Source organism: Centroberyx affinis, unplaced genomic scaffold, assembly GCF_046629955.1.
Source record: "Centroberyx affinis isolate AG114_WGS23_722 - 3 ecotype Tasmania unplaced genomic scaffold, CSIRO-AGI_Caff_v1 ptg003431l_1, whole genome shotgun sequence".
Taxonomy (NCBI): Eukaryota; Metazoa; Chordata; class Actinopteri; order Beryciformes; family Berycidae; genus Centroberyx; species Centroberyx affinis.
Window position 1 is genome coordinate 37,501 of NW_027281404.1, and position 19,390 is coordinate 56,890.

Sequence of the window (19,390 nt, forward strand, 5' to 3'; positions counted from 1 at the left end):
ACCCATTGTTCAAGGTGCTCAATTAAGATAGCATGATCTACAGTGTCAAAAGCTGCACTCAGGTCTAGAAGGATTAAGACTGAGCATTCTCCTGCATCTGCTGTGAGAAGGAGGTCATTTGCTACTTTGACCAGGGCTGTTTCTGTGCTGTGTAATGCTCTAAAACCTGACTGGAATTTTTCAAAAATATTATTATGGTTCAGATAAGATAAAAACAGTTTTTTCTAAAACTTTTGATAAAAAAGGCAGTTTAGAAATGGGTATAAAATTGGTAGGATCAGACGCATCAAGGTTAGGCTTTTTAAGAAGAGGCTGAACCACTGAATGCTTAAAACTAGAAGGAAAGGTTCCTGTGGCCAGGGAGCTGTTGACAATAGACAGAATACTAGGACCTACTGTGTCAAAGACATCTTTGAGAAATTTTGTTGGAACAACATCAGAACAGCAAGTAGAGGACCTCATTTGGGAGACAATATCCTTTAAAAACAATAAAGAAATTGGTTGAAAACAATTTAAAACAGCTGAATTTTCCAACAAAACAGATGAGTCCCTGTCAGCAGGTGAAATCTGACATCTTATATTTTCAACCTTCTGAGTAAAAAAAACTAAAAATTCCTCACACTTCTCTGGGGAGGCTTCAAGGCTGTGGCTGGGGGAGGGGCTAATGACAGAATCTATGGCTTGGAACAGAACCTTAGAGTTATGACAGTTTTTAGATATAAGGTCTGAGAAAAAAGCAGCTCTTGCATCCTTAACCATTTTCTGATATGTGAGCATTCGATTTCTCAAGATATCATGGAAGATCTGTATTTTATTAGCCTTCCATTTTTGCTCAGCTTTTCTACATTCTCTTAGAGAGGCCCGAGTTGTATCATTGAGCCACGGAAGAGCTTGAGGTTTTGACTTCCTGTTTTTGAGAGGAGCAATGGAATCCAGTACTGCCAAACAGGTTTGATTAAAGTGAGTAACTAGCTCATCAGTGTGACTGTGGGAAGTCATGACAGATATATCACTGTGAGTTGCCAGGAAAGCCTCAGAGAATCTGGTTGCAGAGGTTGCATTAAAAATGCGAGAGCTGAGGGGAGAGGATGGCTTTGAGGTAGATGGAAATAGTGGAACATCAGACACACACATATCCTTTATCTCAAGATTATTTAGAGGCAAGCCAGATGATAGTACAAGGTCAAGAGTATGACCCTTTACATGAGTAGGCTCAGTAACAAATTGAATAAGGTTAAAAGACTCAATAAGCTGCATAAAATCAGTGACAAGTGCATGTGATGGGCAACACACATGGATGTTAAAATCACCAAGTATTAAAATTCTGTCGTATTTAGGCACAATGAGAGACAGAAGGTCAGACAATTCCTGGATGAAATCTTGGTTCAGTTTAGGGGGTCTGTAGACTAGGACACATAACAAGGGAGCCTTACCATTTACTAGGAAACTCAGTGATTCAAAAGTGTGAAAAGTGCCATTACAGATGGGGGAACATTTTATATGATTTTTGTGAATAACAGCTACCCCACCACCACGACCAGATAGCCTGGGTTGATGGAAATGAATAAAACCAGGGGGCGTAGCTTCAATCAATGGAGTGAAATCACCTAGACTCAACCAAGTTTCAGTAATCATAAAAAACTCTAGACTTGTTAGAGAGAGATCTAACATTCAAAAGTCCAAACCTGACAGCTAGGTCGGAGGTGGGAGTGTAAGATCTCTTCTTATCTGAGAGTGACGTGCAGACAATTGATAAAAGATTCTGAGAGTTGACGCCTCTGGAACTGATCCACGGCTTCACTATATTAAGTCTTCCTTCCGATCCTAGCCACCGGTGGTGAAGAAGCAGCAGTGCCAGCAGGTGCCGTTGCCAGGGAGGGGTCCGGGTCCGGGTCCGGGTCAGGTGGGATCGTGACCGCAGCGGCATCAGCCCGGTGAACCGGAGCCTCATCGGACAGAATCGCATAGCGGTTCGACAGGTTTAAGCGAGGTGGTGGGGCAGCCCTGACCGGGTCTCTCTTTCCGCCGCGGATCACCACCTCTGCCCAGGACGACTGATGGCTGGGTGTTGAGCAGGAGGAAGGTCGTGGACAGGTGGAAGGTCGTGGACAGGTGGAAGGTCGTGGACAGGTGGAAGGTCGTGGACAGGTGGAAGGGTCCCACAGGACTGTGTCGTGGACGGCTGAGCTGAGCGTAGCAATCTGTTTAGACTGCCCAGAAGCCACGTCCATAAAGCTGGACAGAAGTGAGTCTTTCTTCTGTAATTCATCAGATAGCCGTCGAATGTCTTCCTTGAGGTTAGTAATATTCCTGTTTGCTTTCTGAAGCAGTCTTCACAGGGCATAGTTGAAGTTCACTTTGTTCAGCTTGGCCACAGGCTAAAGGCGAGCCTAGCCAAGCAAATAGCCGGGGCGGCTTGGCTATCGAGCTGGCAGAAGATAGTCCAATAAAATGAAAACCCAGCTGGGAAATCTCGTAAAACCAATGGAGCTGTGATAAAATAGTGTAAAAATAAATAAGTAAATAAATAAAGTGAATAAAATCGATTTCGATGGGTTAAAACGTAGAGCCGGCTGACGGAGAAGTGGGTTGGATTGAGAGTGTTTTTGGTTCATGACACCACACACACAGCTTTGAATGGACAGAAAGACACAAAATAAAACTCTGGACAGTGGAGGATATGGAGCTTTAAGTTTTTATACTTCTGTGTTGATGTGTAGCATGTTGCCGAAATCCTGAACACAGGGAGGCAGTGTTAAAAAAAACTATATCACACCAAAACGAAACATAGAAAAAGAGAGGAACAGGAAGGAGATGTGGCGACAATCACCGGTAAAAACAAACATGGCACTACAGCAATGCAGCCGGATGATCGGGATGTTGGAGCAGCTGATCGCACCTATGATCGACCAATCAGAGTGACGATCTGCTCATACGATCTGATTAAAGTCTGACAGAATTCTGTTTATTTCTGAGACTCAGATCTTTCCAGCGATGCCATTGGCTGCTAGAATGTAAACAACAATTTAAAAATGTCGTTACAAAGTGACAATAATATAATTTGGATGGAGAGCTTGTGAAACTGTGATGGTCAAGAGTCTCATTAGTGATTACTACAGCAGAATAACATGGAGCTGATATCACCATTCATGTTCCTGACAGCAGAATAACATGGAGCTGATATCACCATTCATGTTCCTGACAGCAGAATAACATGGAGCTGATATCACCATTCATGTTCCTGACAGCAGAATAACATGGAGCTCATATCACCATTCATGTTCCTGACACAACAGACAGACTGACACATTTCATATTGTGATATATTGAATTTTGATATATCATCCCATTCCAAGCCATGATGCACAAAGTGGGAATTGTGGAGGCGGAGCTTCCTGCACAGATGTCAGGGATTGGCTGGTGGATGTCAGTTAAAAAGTTAACGGGGTTGAATACTTTTTAATGGCGTTAATGGGTACACAGGGAATTGAACTCCCAACCCTGGCAGTGTTAGTGCCTTGCTCTGCCTTGGAGACACACACAGTAGACCCATAGACAATGAATCAACACACACCACCGGTCACCAGTCTGGCTCCTGACTGAATGTTCTGTTTCATTTTCTTAAAGCCATTAGCTTCTGCTGAAATGCTTGAAAAGAGTTTCTTAGACAAATATAAATAGTGAAGTTGATCCTATGTATGAATTTCTTTCCAAAGCCTTTGCCTTTCCATCAAGGCAAAGAATCTAAAATCTAAAATAGTTTGGATTTGGTCACTGCATAATATTATTTGTGTTATTTATGTCTTTGCTATTATTCTAAAATTTGGAAACTAGTAAAAATAAAGAAAAATGTGTGTGTCCAAACTTTTTTCCTGGTGGTGTCGTCCCTGCAGACATCAACACCTTTGCTTTCACTCATTATGTTATTGCATGGTGTTCCATCAAAACCGTAAAAACAGCAAAACTGTAAAAAGTAACTCAGAAAACAGCAGAAAAGAGCTGGAACCTCCCAGCAGAAAACAGTATTCAGTCTCACTCACTGTGAACAGGAGGCTGCTCCGTCTGTTTCCTCCGACTCTCTGCTGCTCAGCTTCTGCCTTCTGCTCACCTTCCCTCCAGTCTGAGATCACTGCTGCTCTCTCTCTCCCTCCCTCTCTCTCTCTCTCTCTGTCTCTCTCTCTCTCTCTGTCTCTCTCTCTCTCTCTCTCTCTCTCTCTCTCTCTCTCTCTCTCTCTCGCTTCAAGGGGGTTGGCCTATAGTTGTGGAATTTGAACACTCGTGTTGAAAAGTGAAAGCAAGAATCCCTCGAAGTATTCAGACCTCTCTCTCTCTCTCTCTCTCTCCTCTCTCTCTCTCTTTCTCTGTGTGTGTGTGTGTGTGTGTGTGTGGTACAGCCTGAATACAAACAGATTAAAGAAGGATTTTCCTTTTTCTTTCCTTTTGTGTTGGTTTTTGACAAGAAAATCTCAGTTTAATTTGTTTTTAATTCAGGCTGCAATGGTTGAATAGTTTCTGAAAGCTCTGTTCATGTTCATGTGGGGAAAAGAAAAACCTGTTGTCTGTTACAGATGGATATTATGGGATATAAAGATGGATAATGGGAATATTTGTCACATCTATTGTCGAGACAGTTTGGCTCTGATGCTGTTGGTGCTATTAGTTGATTGTTAAAGCTCCATATTCTCCACTTCCAGAGTTTTATTTTACGTCTTGAGGTCCATTCAAAGCTGTGTGTGTGGTGTCATGAACCAAAAACACTCTCAATCCATTTTGACACGTTCATTTTCCAGAACAGGCTGATTCTGTCGCCGTGTCTTTAAGGCTCATTAATATTAACGATCCCTCCGTTCCGATCGGCTAACCGTTTCCAGAGTGAAACGTGAGACTCCGCGGCCCGGCAGCTACAGGTAGGGAAAACTCTCCGGTAATAAACAACGACAACCGCTCAACCGCTTTGAAAAAAACACTTTGTTAGTCTGTTATTTCTTACAAAAATGATAATGAGCGAACCTTTGTGACGTCACAAAGTTACGGAAGTCCAAACGGCTCGTTTAGAGGCTCGCTGCACTAATATGGATTGTGTGGATTTAGTTTTGATACTTTCACCATGTTTAGATAGACCATCCAACTCCTTTATCATCACAGAGGAAGAGGGGAGTCCTGCTTTACATGATGTGGGACCTTTAAGTTTTACTCGCTGTGGATAAGAGCGTCAGCTAAATGTCTAAAATGTAAAACCTGATGTGAAGCAGCTGGTTGGAGGAGCGCAGACAGAGAACTTCCTTCAGTCAGTCGGACTTTAAATCTCAGCAGGTTGGATCTTCACACTGAGCAGCAGCATCAATAAGTCGCTGAAGTCAAATTCCTCTCAGAGCGTCCAGGAAACCTGATGAGTCTGAACCCTCCACCTTCATCGCTCATCAATCAGATTCCTTGTTTCCTTACTGATGTGATTTCATTCTACGAACAGCAGTTCTGCCCGGCAACAGCCGCATGGTGGAGAAGTTGATTCCAGCCGTTCAAAGCTTCCCAGTTCTCTATAACTTTTATCTGAAGGACGAGAGGAAGAAACATCTCAGAAAAGAAGCTTGAAAAACAGCTGATGCATCGTTCAGTCAATGAGAAGCTGGAAAGTTATTTCATTCACTTTGTTTCTGTTGATTTCATTCTATTAAGGAGGAGGAAGGAAGGAGATAGAGGAGGAAAGAGGGAGGTAGAGGAGGAATGAAGGAGTTAGAGGAGGAAAGAAGGAAGTAGAGGAGGAATGAAGGAGTTAGAGGAGGAATGAAGGAGGTAGAGGAAAGAAGGAGGTAGAGGAGGAAAGAGGGAGGTAGAGGAGGAAAGAAGGAGATAGAGCAGGAACCAAGGAGGTAGAGGAGAACAAGGAGGTAGAGGAGCAAAGAAGGAGGTAGAGGAGGAACGAAGGAGGTAGAGGAGGAAAGAAGGAGGTAGAGGAGGAATGAAGGAGGTAGGAGGAAAGAAGGAGTTAGAGGAGGAAAGATGGAGGTAGAGGAGGAACGAAGGAGCTAGAGGAGGAAAGAAGGAGGTAGATGAGGAAAGAAGGAGGTAGAGCAGGAACGAAGGAGGTAGAGGAGGAACGAAGGAGGTAGAGGAGAAAGAAGGAGGTAGAGCAGGAACGAAGGAGGTAGAGGAGGAACGAAGGAGGTAGAGGAGGAACGAAGGAGGTAGAGGAGGGAAGGAGGAAGTAGTGAAGGAAAGGAGATAGTGGAGGAAAGGAGGAGGTAGTGAAGGAAAGAAGGATGTAGTGGAGGAAAGGAGGAGGTAGTGGAGGAAAGGAGGAGGTAGTGAAGGAAAGAAGGATGTAGTGAAGGAAAGGAGATAGTGGAGGAAAGGAGGAGGTAGTGAAGGAAAGAAGGACGTAGTGGAGGAAAGAAGGACAGAGTGGAGGAAAGGAGGAGGTAGTGAAGGAAAGAAGGACGTAGTGGAGGAAAGAGACGTAGTGGAGGAAAGAAGGACATAGTGGAGGATAGGAGGAGGTAGAGGAGGAAAGGAGGAGGTAGAGGAGGAAAGGAGGAGGTAGAGGAGGAAAGGAGGTAGTAATTGCAGTAACACTTAGCCTCCAGCAGATGGAGACAAAGGAAAGGAAAAGCTAATCAATACTCTTCCATACTCCTCACTTCTCTCTCACACAGTCTACATTTACAATATAATAAATGCATTATGCAGCTGACTATTGAATCATGCATTTATACAAACCCCACGTTAGTTTATATCTTTTATTGTTTTACGTGTCTCTTTGTGTTACTTTTATGTTTATATTCTATTTTTCTGCATATTCTACCTTTTCTTCCCTGCAGTTTATCACTATCTGCTGCAGCGGCGGCCCAGCTTCCCCACTGAGATCAATACAGTTTCATCTCATCTCATTCTATCTGATTCTAAATCTAATTGAACATCTCTAGGTTTTGTAGATCTAAGTTTATCACATGACCATGAGCAGCTTCACACACACACATACACGGATATAAACACAGACACATGCACTCACACCAGGCATGTATCTCAATACTTTTTGTATGTGGCTATTACAACTTCGATAGTTTGTCTAGTTTGGATCATGATTTTAACTTTTATGTCAGCAAATCAAAATGAGAAATCCCCCATATGAAAGTGTGACACCCGCTCTGACAAAATGATTGATGGCATGACAATACTTGCACTCTTTATAAATGACTTTAATTCTAATTATTTTCTATTCTTATTCTTATTTACTTATTTTGATTTTGTATTTTATGTCTAAAAATAAGTCTTGAAAGTGTGTCTCTTACTGTGTCAGTGTCTGCACTATGTTTTTATGTTTTTATGTTGCACCAGAGAGACTGGCGAACAAGACTTCTTATTATACTGGACTGGTATAATGACAGTAAAGTGAATTGAATTGAACTGAATTAAAACTCAGTGTGGTTGAACTTATTTAGTATCTTGAGCCTTTTACTGTACAGAGGAGGAACATAGAGTTGAAGGAACACAAACCTCCAACGCTGAAGTCTCCAGCTTCAAAGCTGCAGCTGTTACAGTTTATGTTTGATTTTCCCACAGAATATCCCACAATGCAAAGCTGTTTAGGAGCTGACTTGGAAGTCGTGGATGTCAGACTTTCCCACCAGACAGACAGACACACAGAGGTGAAAACAGTGAACAGTGAAAAAATGACCCACTTAAGTATTAATACAAAACATGTTAAAAACACAGTTTCAATATATTCCAGTAGGTAATGGTGATTATCAGTGTTTTTTAAATATCAAGCAATATAAACTTTTTTTTTTTTTTTTTTTTTTTTGCAAAATTGTCGAATCCTCCTCATCTGCCTCTGTTTCACCACAGCTTCCCATGTGGTGCTGCTGTGGTAAAGTGGTGATGAGTTCACTGACTGACTCATGCCTTGTTTTCTGTAATGATGAGTCTTAGAATACTGTGTGTGTGTGTGTGTGTGTGTGTGTGTGTGTATGTGTGTGTGTGTGTGTGTGTGTGTATACAGTAGCATTAAAACAGAGTCATGACACAGAAAGCAGAGTGACTGTTTGGCTCTGACTCGTTTCCCGGGTGCCGGACGGGACAAATAAACACGAGACTTTAATGACGAACACATGTAGATCAGACTGGTTATTACATTCTTACGTTTCTAAACAGACAGAATGCTTTTTAGAACATGTATCACTGGTGCCTACAACACACAAGTTGAGTGACTCATAACTCATAAAACTTTTCATTAACTTTTTAGTCTATTTATTAGTTTCAACAAGTTAGCACCAAGCAGTCCTCCCTTTACACAACAGCAGAACTTTGTTATTTACGTCAACTCACACAAGTCTGGGGCAACATCAACCGTTTTATTAATTCATTTGAAATAATTTAATAACATGATATTTTCAGATATGTAACTATCAGCGGCCTACATGATGACATCACTGTTGACAGGTGATACAGTGACACATGCATGATGGGAATCTGTAAACCAGATTTGGTGGTGGATGGAGCTGCGTTCAGCATCAGTAAAAGGAAAAATGACTTTCTGTGACAACAGTGTCCTTTGAAACACATTTTAACACTCTGTGTTGTTAACAGTTTCTGTAAATATGAAATGCAAATGATTGTATGTCTGTCAGAACTTTAGATACAGACTCTCCATTCAAACAGACAGGAGCCTTGTCTTGTTACTAAGATAAAGCCGAGTGAATCCACTTTCCTCACAGGGACGTCAGAGGGTTTACTGATGCCTGGGTCCAGACCTTTGACTCCGCCCACTCCACCAGTTGACTGATTCTGGTCTGGCATCGTGACATGAAACAGCGGTTTCTCGGTTGAAAAATGTACCTTTTTACACCCAATAAATAAATCAATAAATCAATCAAAGACAGTACAGTGGAGTGTGACAGGAACAATAGGAGAGACTGACAGGCAACAAAGGCTGTGCATCAGATTCAAACCCTTGAATTTTAAAGTACATGACATGCACAGTATCCAGCTGAGCCACCAGAACGCTCCTCCTCCTCCTCCTCCTCCTCCTCCTCCTCCTCCTCCTGTCTCCATATATGTCTCCATATATCTGAAGAAACCTCCATGTTCTGCAGCTGTCAGCTCTGACTGGAGATCTTGTTGTTTTTCTTCTTCTTCTTCTTCTTCCTGCTGAAGACCTGCAGGACTTTGCTGCGGATCTCCTTGGTGTTGATGCCGTAGATGAGCGGGTTCAGGATGGGCGGGAAGACCAGGATGGAAACGCCGACCGACCTGCAGCAGAGCCACAGACCGCAGTTTGGACCAAAGTGTTCACAACAGAAAGTTTAGTTTATTCTCTGCTGTTTGCAGAGTTAGATATTAATTTAAGAAAAGGATTTAAGCTGCTTGTTGTATTTTCCTCTATCTAATCTATTTGTTCTTTTCTTACATACCGTGTTTCCTCTAATATTGGCCCGGGCCTTTATTTCCCTCAGCTGCAGAGGGCCTTTATTGGAAGCAGGCTTATATTAGAGACAGGCCTTTATTTCTAATTCCCTCTGTTTGATAAGTATATTTGCTCATATTTTAGTACGAAGCCTCCTTGTTTTCTGATCTGCTTCTGTTGAGGTTCGTTAGGTATCCGTTTTTTTGTTACCGCGACGCATTACCGATAATTACGGTAATCGACGACAGCACGCACCCGGAAACTTCCGCCGGCCGAGCCGTCTTGTGGCACACTGCCATCTTGTGGCACTTGTACGTTACTACAAACTACAGTTACATTATATAACAGGCAGCAGGAGTTTACCGGTATCCACGGCCTGTATTTGGGGCCGGCCTTTATTTGTTCGTGTCGACCACAGCCCCGGACATTATCAGAGACCCGGCTTTTAACTGACTACCGGCCACTATTAGAGGAAATACGGTATATTGTGTTCAGCAGTGACCCAGTTTTCCCACGGGGATGATTCAAGGTTTGGCTAATCTAGGCGCCTAGGGAGACTATCCCACAATCACAAGATTACAGGTTTCGGGTTTGCACAACAACCAGTTTGTCCACACTTGTCTAAGTCTCCTTGAGCAAAACACTGAAGCAAGCGAGGGAGCTTGAGTTTCTTCATTCATTCATTTTCTGTTACCTGCTTCTGTGACAGGTGGGGAGACAGGCCGGTCTGGTCTAACACAGACAGACAGACAGACAGACAGACAGACAGAGAGACAGACAGACAGACAGACAGGCAGAGAGGCAGGCAGACAGGCAGACAGAGAGACAGACAGACAGACAGACAGACAGACAGAGAGACAGACAGACAGACAGACAGACAGACACACAGACAGACAGAGAGACAGACAGACAGACAGAGAGACAGACAGACAGACAGACAGACAGAGAGACAGACAGACAGACAGACAGACAGACACACAGACAGACAGAGAGACAGACAGACAGACAGAGAGACAGACAGACAGACAGAGAGACAGACAGACAGACAGACAGACAGACAGACAGACAGACAGACAGACAGACAGACACACAGACAGACAGAGAGACAGACAGACAGACAGAGAGACAGACAGACAGACAGACAGACAGACAGAGAGACAGACAGACAGACAGACAGTGTTAGAGTGTTGAAGGAAACCCAGGAGCATGCAAAACAAACACAGAAAAGCTGGGAACCAAACCCTGGTTTTGTCAGATCCTGAGCCGCTGTGGTGCCTGATGTAGTTTTAAGCAGCTTGGAGCTTTAGTTCTACAAACATTTCTCAGAGGCAGAAATATCTCATTGGTTGAGTTAAACCTCAGTGGGCGGAGCCAAAGTACCACAGTATTTTGGAGTGCAAGTTAGCTAACTGGCACGCTGGAAATGCCAAAGAGATCATCAGACTTCTTTGGATTAGTCAAGCAAATTTACGTACATCGGCATCAACCGTACTAATTTGTTGCCAAATGCCATGGTCCGGAAAAGTAGCTAGATTTGATGCTAGTCACTTTTGAGAGTTGAAGTCCCCCGTGGCGTCTGAAACATCGCGACATCTAGTCACAAAGTCACCAAGTTGGCAAGAGTGTCTCCAACCCTGCATGCAAGTGGTCGGATTTACAGTCCGACCAGGAAGTGCCACATGAACACCTGACTCTGTCGGATGAAGTCAGAGAAATCAGGATTGTAGCTACAGCTCGAATCGGCCGAGTTGTGATGTCATCGCTCTTTCCAACATGGCTGAAGAGCGCAGAGTCGTACGTGAACTGAAGAAATTTCATACAATAAAGCTGAAAATGAACCACAAGTACAAATTTAACAGACATATTCCTTGATAACTATAGTGCGACAGCATTCAATTTCCTGTGGTGTTTACATTCATAATCCACTCAAATAGCCGAACATGCTTGCTAGCTAGGCTATCGCTAGCTCGCTTGCTAACGTTAGCCCAGAATGCTGGCAATGTGTGGAAACAGTTGAGGAAACGTTCTTCAGTTTTCCGACCATAAAAGACGAGAACGCAAACTACTCAGATGGGCGAATTGTGACGTATAGAGAGCCTAAGCCCCTCCCCTTCCTCTGTCCCCCATGGGACCTTATTTCGGAAAAAATCTGTACGGTAGTCAACGGCGAGAGACAAATAATTGTTTGATCCTGTTTGAATTGTGCCATGAATTACACATATGATGTTTTGTCAATTTAAAAGATAATTTTGCAAGTGAAGAAAGTGTCAGTTTGTGGTAAAACAGTAAAGTAAGGTTTAGTTTAATGTTTCAGGCTCAGTGAACTACATCTCTGTCTCACCGACACCAACATGAAGGAAACATAGGAAACACACAGCATGGCGTTAACGTTAGCCCCCACTGTACTGAAACTATCCTGAAGCAGTTTAAATCCGTTCTTCCTGTCTACCTTCCAGGTTGTGTTTAATACTCCTGCTGTCTGAGAGGGACTGAGCTTCAGGCTCTGGGCAGCTTGTGGAGAGAGAAAGTTATGATGTCACTTACGCCACTTTTGGGTGTGTCGTCTTTCTGATTATGTATTTTCACAGTCTGATACTTCAACAGTTTTACCACGAACTGAGACTTTCTTGACTTGCAACATTATCTTTTAAATTGACAAAACATCATATGTGTAATTCATGGCACAATTCAAACGGGATCAAACAATTATTTGTCTCTAACCGTAGACTACCGTACAGATTTTTTTCCGAAATAAGGTCCCATGGGGGACAGAGGAAGGGGAGGGGCTTAGGCTCTCTATTCTCGAGAAAAGCACGACCCGACACGACAGGGTGGCAGGGTGACTCCTCGTCTTTTTCACCGGGCTTCAGTCTAACGTTACTTAGCCAGATTCTGGGTCTTTGGCTCCGCCCACTGAGGTTTAACTCGACCAATGAGATCAGATCCAGAGCGGCTCTGTCTGTAGATCTGAAATGTGCTTCTTCCTGTCTGGAGTCTGACCTGCGCAGGAAGGGCGACACGGAGAGGCGATGGGAGAGAACGGAGAACAGAGTGGTGAGTTCAAACACCACAAACACAACCAGGTGAGTTCCACAGGTACGCAGGGCCTTGGACCGAGCATCCGCCTGCCTGGAGGAGGAGGAGGAGGAGGAGAGGAGAGGAGAAGGAAGAGGAGGAGGAGGAGGAGAGGAGAGAAGGAAGAGGAGAGGAGGAGGAGGAGGAGAGGAGGAGGAGAGGAGGAAGAGGAGAGGAGAGGAGAGGAGAGGAGATGAGAGGAGAGGGGATGAGAAGGAAGAGGAGGAGGAGGAGGAGAGGAGAGAAGGAGGAGAGGAGGAGGAGGAGAGAGGGGAAGAGAGGAGAGGAGACAAAGTAATCCAAGAGTAACAAAGTAATCAGATTCCTGAGCTGTCTCCACTTGATGCTTCATTTGTGTCTTGTGTGCAGTGTGTGCCAGCCTGCCTCTGCCTCCTCTGCCTCCTCTGCCTCTGCCTCCTCTGCCTCCTCTGCCTCTGCCGCCTCTGCCTCCTCTGCCTCCTCTGCCTCCTCTGCCTCTGCCTCTGCCTCCTCTGGCTCTGCCTCTTCTTCTGCCTCTGCCTCTTCCTCTTCCTCTGCCTCTGCCTCCTCTGCCTCCTCTGCCTCCTCTGCCTCCTCTGCCTCCTCTGCCTCCTCTGCCTCCTCTGCCTCTGCCTCCTCTGGCTCTGCCTCTTCTTCTGCCTCTGCTTCTTCCTCTTCCTCTGCCTCTGCCTCCTCTGCCTCTGCCTCTGCCTCCTCTGGCTCTGCCTCTTCCTCTGCCTCTGCCTCCTCTGCCTCCGCCTCCTCTGCCTCTGCCTCTGCCTCTGCCTCTGCCTCCTCTGCCTCTGCCTCCTCTGCCTCTGCCTCTGCCTCCGCCTCCTCTGCCTCTGCCTCTGCCTCTGCCTCTTCCTCCTCTGCCTCTGCCTCCTCTGCCTCTGCCTCTGCCTCCGCCTCCTCTGCCTCTGCCTCTGCCTCTGCCTCTGCCTCTGCCTCTGCCTCCTCTGCCTCCTCTGCCTCACCTGCCTCCTCTGCCTCACCTGTGCACCAGGCAGGTGAGCAGGATGTGTCCGTAGGTGAAGAGCACGCCGAGCGCCGACAGGCCCTGCAGCAGCACGGTGATCACCAGGCCGAACGCGTTGTTGGCCGAGGTGTCGCCGCAGGACAGCTTCATCAGGGACGGGTTGTTGCAGTAGAGGTCGGCCAGGCGGCGGCGGCACAGCCTGAAGCGCGTCAGCATGAGGAAGAGCGTCCCGACCGTCAGCAGGTCCGTCAGCCACACCGCCGCCACCAGCCGCCGCAGGTTGGCGGCGGTCATCAGGGCGTGGTACCGCAGGGGGCGGCAGATCGCCAGGTAGCGGTCGAACGCCATGACAGTCAGGATGACCAGAGAGCCTCCGCAGTACAGGTGCACCTGCAGCACCAAGAGGGGGGAAGGATAATCATAAAGACTAGAATTTATAACCTCCTCCCCCTCCTCTCCCCTGCTCTCCTCCTCTCCTTGTCTCCTCTCCTCTCATCTCCTCCTCTCCTCTCCTTGTCTCCTCTCATCTCTCCTCTCCTCTCCTCTCCTCTCCTTGTCTCCTCTCCTCCTTTCCTCTCCTCTCCTCTCCTCCTTGTCTCCTCTCCTCTCTCCTCTCCTCCTCTCCTCTCCTTGTCTCCTCTCCTCCTCTCCTCTCCTCTCTCCTCTTCTCCTCTCTCCTCTCCTCTCCTCTCCTCCTCTCCTCCTCTCCTCTCCTGTCCTCTCCTTGTCTCCTCTCCTCTCCTCTCCTTGTCTCCTCTCCTCTCCTCGTCTCCTCTCGTCTCCTCTCCTCTCTCCTCCTCTCCTCTCCTCTCCTCTCCTCTCCTCTCCTTGTCTCCTCTCCTTGTCTCCTCTCCTCCTCTCCTTGTCTCCTCTCCCCCTCTCCTTGTCTCCTCTCCTCTCCTCCTCTCCTCTCTCCTCTCCTCTCCTTGTCTCCTCTCCTCTCCTCTCTCCTCTCCTTGTCTCCTCTCCTCTCCTCTCCTCCTCTCCTCTCCTTTCCTTGTCTCCTCTCCTCTCCTCTCCTCTCCTCTCCTCTCCTCTCCTCCTCTCTTCCTCTCCTCCCCTTCTCTCCTCCTCTCCTCTCCTCTCCTCTCCTCTCCTCTCTCCTCCTCTCCTCTCCTCTCCTCCATGGTGGGACACACAAACACATAAACCTCTCTCCAGTCATAGCAGTGGGATGACTGGTGTCAGCAGAAGACCCACTGAGCGAGGTGCAGACATGAAGCTTTTAGAATACTTCCACTTGATATATAAAGGACCAACGAGCCTCTTTCCCCCCAGAAAAAGAGGGAAAAGAAAACGACTCCAAAACAAAAACAAGCCGTCCGTCTCTCCAAACACACATTCAAGTGGCACGTTCTTCTCTTTTCTTTTCTTTTTCTGCTTTATTTATCCCACCAGACGTTTACGGCCGCATGGCCTCCGTCAGGCTGAAACAGAGGAAATGGAGTCACTGCTGTTTTTTTTTTTTTTCCCCCAGTTGGTTTCTTGACAAGCTGTGATGAAAGAATTATGACAAATGGTATAACACAGAATACTGTATTTATACTTTGTGTCCTTTGTAACTCCATTTCCTCTGTTTCACCCTGATGAAGGCCATGGAGCCAAAAACGTCTGGTGGGATGAATAAAAGCACAAAATGAAAAGAAAAGAAAAGAAAAGAGCGTGCAACTTGAATTTTCTTTAGTTCATTTTCTTAGTTTAATTTTCTTTAATTTTCTAAGTGGAAGTATTGTAAAAGCTTCAGGTCTGCGCCTCGCTTTCTTTCTATTTATTCTATTCTAATTCTACAGTATAATAACAATGTTCTCTTCTAAGTGTTTGGAGAGACGGACCGGACGGCTTATAGCTGTTTCTCTCTTTCTCTTGGGGAAAGAGTTCCGGTGCTCCAGTCTTCACAGCTTTGTTTGTTAGCTGTGTTTAGTCTGGTTTTGGTAGATTAAAGGAGAGTTTTTCTGTTTTTCTCATGTCATTGTTGTTGTCCATATTTCTTTCCCTGGGCCATAAGCACACTTAACTCCAACAAGCATTGAATGACCCCGCACATGCAATATGATGACTGCCTTTGTAGGGCAACCTACTGGATATAGTGCAATAATTACATTCATACTAGTGCAATAATTACATTTATTCTAGTGCAATAAGTACACTTATTGTAGTGCAAAATTACATTGTATTTATTTATTTTACTTTAGAACCTGTGTTGTTGGCTGTGGATGTTTGTTTGCTCAGGTTGTTTTGTTTTGTTTCTGTTTTGTTTCTCTGTGTCTTTTAATTGCATTGATCAGGAGCAGCGTTCCTAATTTCGTTGTATTCTGTACAATGATAATAAAGGCTTTCTATTCTATTCTATTCTATGTTCTTGTAACAGTTTGTCCCGCCTCCTTTCGCCCGCTCAGCCCACCCAACATTTTGTTTTTGTTTTGTTTTGCTGTGTGTCTTACATCATTATTACATCATAGTGTTCTGTGATTGATCAGTTGGATGGAGGCTCATTCCTTTGAGACAGACTGTGATGAATAAACTTGAACTCCAGACTCTAGCTGTATTTTACTTTCAATACTTTCATGATTTTCATTGGTTATTTATGTTATGTTAATTACAATTTTGTGATCTAGTTGATCTTAAAACTGCACAGATAATGTACAAAGCACAAAATAATTTACTTCCTAACTGTATTCAGAGGTTGTTTGAAACTAGAGAGAGCCAGTATGAACTTAGGGGACTAGGTATGTTTAAAAAAACAAGGGTAAGGACAAATATAAAAAATAGATGTATATCTGTCAGAGGGGTAAACTTGTGGAATAGTTGTGACAACGAATTAAAAATGTGTAGTTCAATTTGCAAATTGAATAAGGTGGTAAATAAATATAAAACTGAGGTATGATCATTATTGTGTATGAAATGTTTGGAACTTTTTTGTTTTTGTTTTTGTTTGTTTATGTTTTTGTTTTTGCTTCTGTTTTGTCTTAGAATGTCACGTAAAAAGGGAAGGCATATTAAGCTAAAGCTTCAGCCTACACCTTTACGGTCAATTTTTTTGTTTTCCCATTTCATTTAATGTCTTATTGTTATTTATTTATTTCTATGTACATACATTTTGGAAAATTGTTAAAAAGGACCGAAATAAATTACTACTACTAATTATGCTCATTTTAAAGCTTGGGTCATATTTTGTGTCCTCTGCATTTATTATTTGCATTTATCTGCATTTATCTGCACTGTCTCTATTATTGTATATTATGTACATTACAAGTGCTATCGTATCTTATCTCATCTCATCTTATTTTATCTCTGCTTATCTTATCTTATCTTGTCTTATCTTATCTTGTCTTATCGAGCGAGCCGTGGTTTTCAGGACGTAACAAGATCTGAGAAACTGAACATCAAAGATTTGATGTCTCAGTAAAACTGTCATGTACTTTCTCTTTTTAAATACTTTTAAATAGAAAGTTATTAAAAGACACCACACAAGCATAAAGAATAACATTCATCATGAACTCAATTTTGACAAAAAAAAAAGTCAGATGAAACTTTATAATCCGAAACTCATGCAATGTGGATTATAGTCACAGTTCACAGTCTAGTACCTAAGAGTGAGACAGCTGTGTATTTTTATATAAATTTCTCTTCTATGTTTTGTAGCGTATAAAAAATAAAAAGGCCAAAAACCACTGTATCCACACTGGTCCACAATTACTCCAATAAGCAATAAATCACACATGGCACATGGACTAACCCGCTTTTACAGTATATGCAGTTTGTGCGTAATGTGGGTCATTTCAGTTCAGTGGTTGTTTTCAAGTGTCTAAAATGTGAAAAATCTGAAAGAATACAGATGATGAAAGATATTTGGTGTGATCTTACCAGCAGAGCCTGCAGGTAACAGGCCAGGTAGGAGATACTGGAGTTCTGACTCAGGATGCTGGAGAGAAGAGACACAGATGGAAGAGATATCAGAGAAATGAAAGAAAGAAAGGAGTTGGATAAAAGAGAGAACGTGAAAACAACATACAAGAGTAAAGGAGGTGGGCAAACAGCAAGATGATTAGATAGAAGCCGGTCTAGAGGTTTTCCAGCCAGCTTTCCCTTGGCAGGAAGTTTCAGTTAACGCATAGCATTCTCAACTCAATCACATTTATCCCCACATGAAGTCTGAGGCACAAAAAGTCTAAAGTAAAAAAGTAAATCTAATCACCAGAGGAAATCTTTGTTCTTTGACTTTCCTCTACTGAACTCTGAATATTCTGCAGATTGTCTTTTAAAAACAAAGAAAAGTGAAATCCTGGTGTTGCTGATCCAAGCATGAATATCATCTACTTTGGAAGGTTAATGCATTTAATTTGTATGAGAAATTTCCATCAAATTGGATTAAGCAATTCTTAGATGAAGTGCTGTCATTTATGAAATTGGCTCAAGTCAAAGTTAAGTTTCATTAGCATCAAAATGATACATTTCCATCAAACTAAAAATATTTAACTTAACATTATCTGGCTTCATTAATCCAATAACAGTCAAAAACATTTTAATTCAGTTCATCTGTTTCAGTCCAGTTGACATTAAACCAAACAAATGTGTGTTGTTCTACTTTATGATTTGGAATATATTCTTGAAACAGGTTTTATTGGATTCAAATTAACTCAGTGTTTTGTCTTCAGTGTAGATGGTTGTTTTCACCTCTGACTGTCTGTCTGTTTTTTTTATCTCACAAATTAACAAATGGATTAGTCTGAAATCTCTCGGCCCACGGATCAGTTGATTAGATTTTGGTGAAGATCTTTATCTGGGATTTCTACTCTTAGACGATTATCCTTTTACAGCCGTCACTGTTATGCTGCGTTCGTGTGCTGCTGGGAAAATCCGACAGCTGGGACTTCCAAGACGTTTGCTAAACAGGGTTGCATTCACATACTTTTTGTAAGAAAATCAAACGATAAACAATCAGAAACTGTTATGGAGGCTGCAGCTTTGTTCAGAGTTGGAGGAGGTTTGACTTCTGGTTGGATTAGGGTTAGGGTTAGGGTTAGGGTTAGGGTCAGTTTAACCAATCTCAATGAAATGATCAGATTTGTCCTCCACAAAACCTGCCAGATGAGCTTAGACAAGTCATTTCTTTAAATCCCTTCTTAAAACCTTCTTGTATAAAAAAAATCCTTTGTCAAAGCTTGACGTCATGATTTGGTTTTACTGTTGATTTTATGTCCTCTTTTATATCTCTTCCTTATATTTTACTTTTTTAATATGTTCTCTGATACATTTTGTGTTATTTTATTCTGTCCTACTGTTCTATTTTGCACTTGCTTTGTGAAGCACTTTGTAACATTGTTAATAAAGGCGATATACAAATAAAGTTTATCATTATTATTAAAACAGTATGCACAGTGACAAAGCGTAACCCACCTGTGAATGAGTTGTGGGAATATGGCAGTGGCTCCCATCATGTCGTTGATGGGCAGGTTGATCAGCAGCACGTACATCGGCTTGTGCAGGTGTCTGTCCAGGGCGATGGCCAATAGGACGGTCAGGTTGCAGGTGATGATGAGGCAGTAGGTCAGGCTGCCCACTAAGGAGGCAGAGTAGGCCAGGCTGGGCGGGATGTCCAGAGACTCCATGGTCAGAGTCTGAGACTCATTGGAGTAGCTGGACATCGCTCTCGCCGGTCTGAGCTCAGTCAGGCTCCTGATTGGCTGACGCGGCAGCAGCAGCTCGTCTTCCCACGGTCACATTCACATCAAAAACATCAAATAGTTCATTATCAAACTGCCAACACACACAACCAAACACAATCTTGTACAGATGCAGTCTCGAACGCAGCATCATCTGCTGTCTTTGCTGCCATGTTTTCAAGTTATTTCACTTGGACAGTTTCTCTTCGTCTGTTTGAGTTCGCCTGATGAAGACGCTGCGGCTCATGAGCTGGACCGAGTCTCTTCTTCTCTGACAGCCGCATGCGTCTT

The 19,390-nt window shown here is 43.7% G+C and overlaps 2 protein-coding genes across 2 annotated transcripts in view; both read right to left on the reverse strand.

Moving 5' to 3' along the window:
• The window catches only part of LOC139661014 (solute carrier organic anion transporter family member 2B1-like), a 38,807-nt gene extending 34,647 nt beyond the window's left edge, over positions 1-4,160 (reverse strand). The window contains exon 1 of the mRNA XM_071539324.1: positions 4,041-4,160. The gene's annotated coding sequence lies outside the window, so the exon portion shown is untranslated. The remainder of the gene's footprint in view (positions 1-4,040) is intronic.
• Positions 4,161-9,095: 4,935 nt separating this feature from the next.
• On the reverse strand, positions 9,096-19,081 carry LOC139661012 (olfactory receptor 52L1-like). The gene is made up of 5 exons (XM_071539323.1): positions 18,834-19,081; positions 17,301-17,358; positions 13,453-13,826; positions 12,404-12,532; positions 9,096-9,249 (listed from the first exon to the last, which is right to left on the reverse strand). Exons 1-5 carry the CDS (start codon positions 19,079-19,081, stop codon positions 9,096-9,098), a joined length of 963 nt encoding a protein of 320 aa, XP_071395424.1.
• Between the last annotated feature and the right edge of the window lie 309 nt (positions 19,082-19,390).

Excerpts from the sequence above, each read along its gene's own strand:
- LOC139661012 (XM_071539323.1), bottom strand. The coding sequence starts at position 19,081 with ATGTCCAGCTACTCCAATGAGTCTCAGACTCTGACCATGGAGTCTCTG. Across the intron at positions 13,827-17,300 it reads GTTACCTGCAGGCTCTGCTG|GTGCACCTGTACTGCGGAGG; the intron begins GTAAGATCACAC and ends TTGGTGCTGCAG. Across the intron at positions 9,250-12,403 it reads GTGTCGCCCTTCCTGCGCAG|GTCGGTCGGCGTTTCCATCC; the intron begins GTCAGACTCCAG and ends GCTCTGCTGCAG.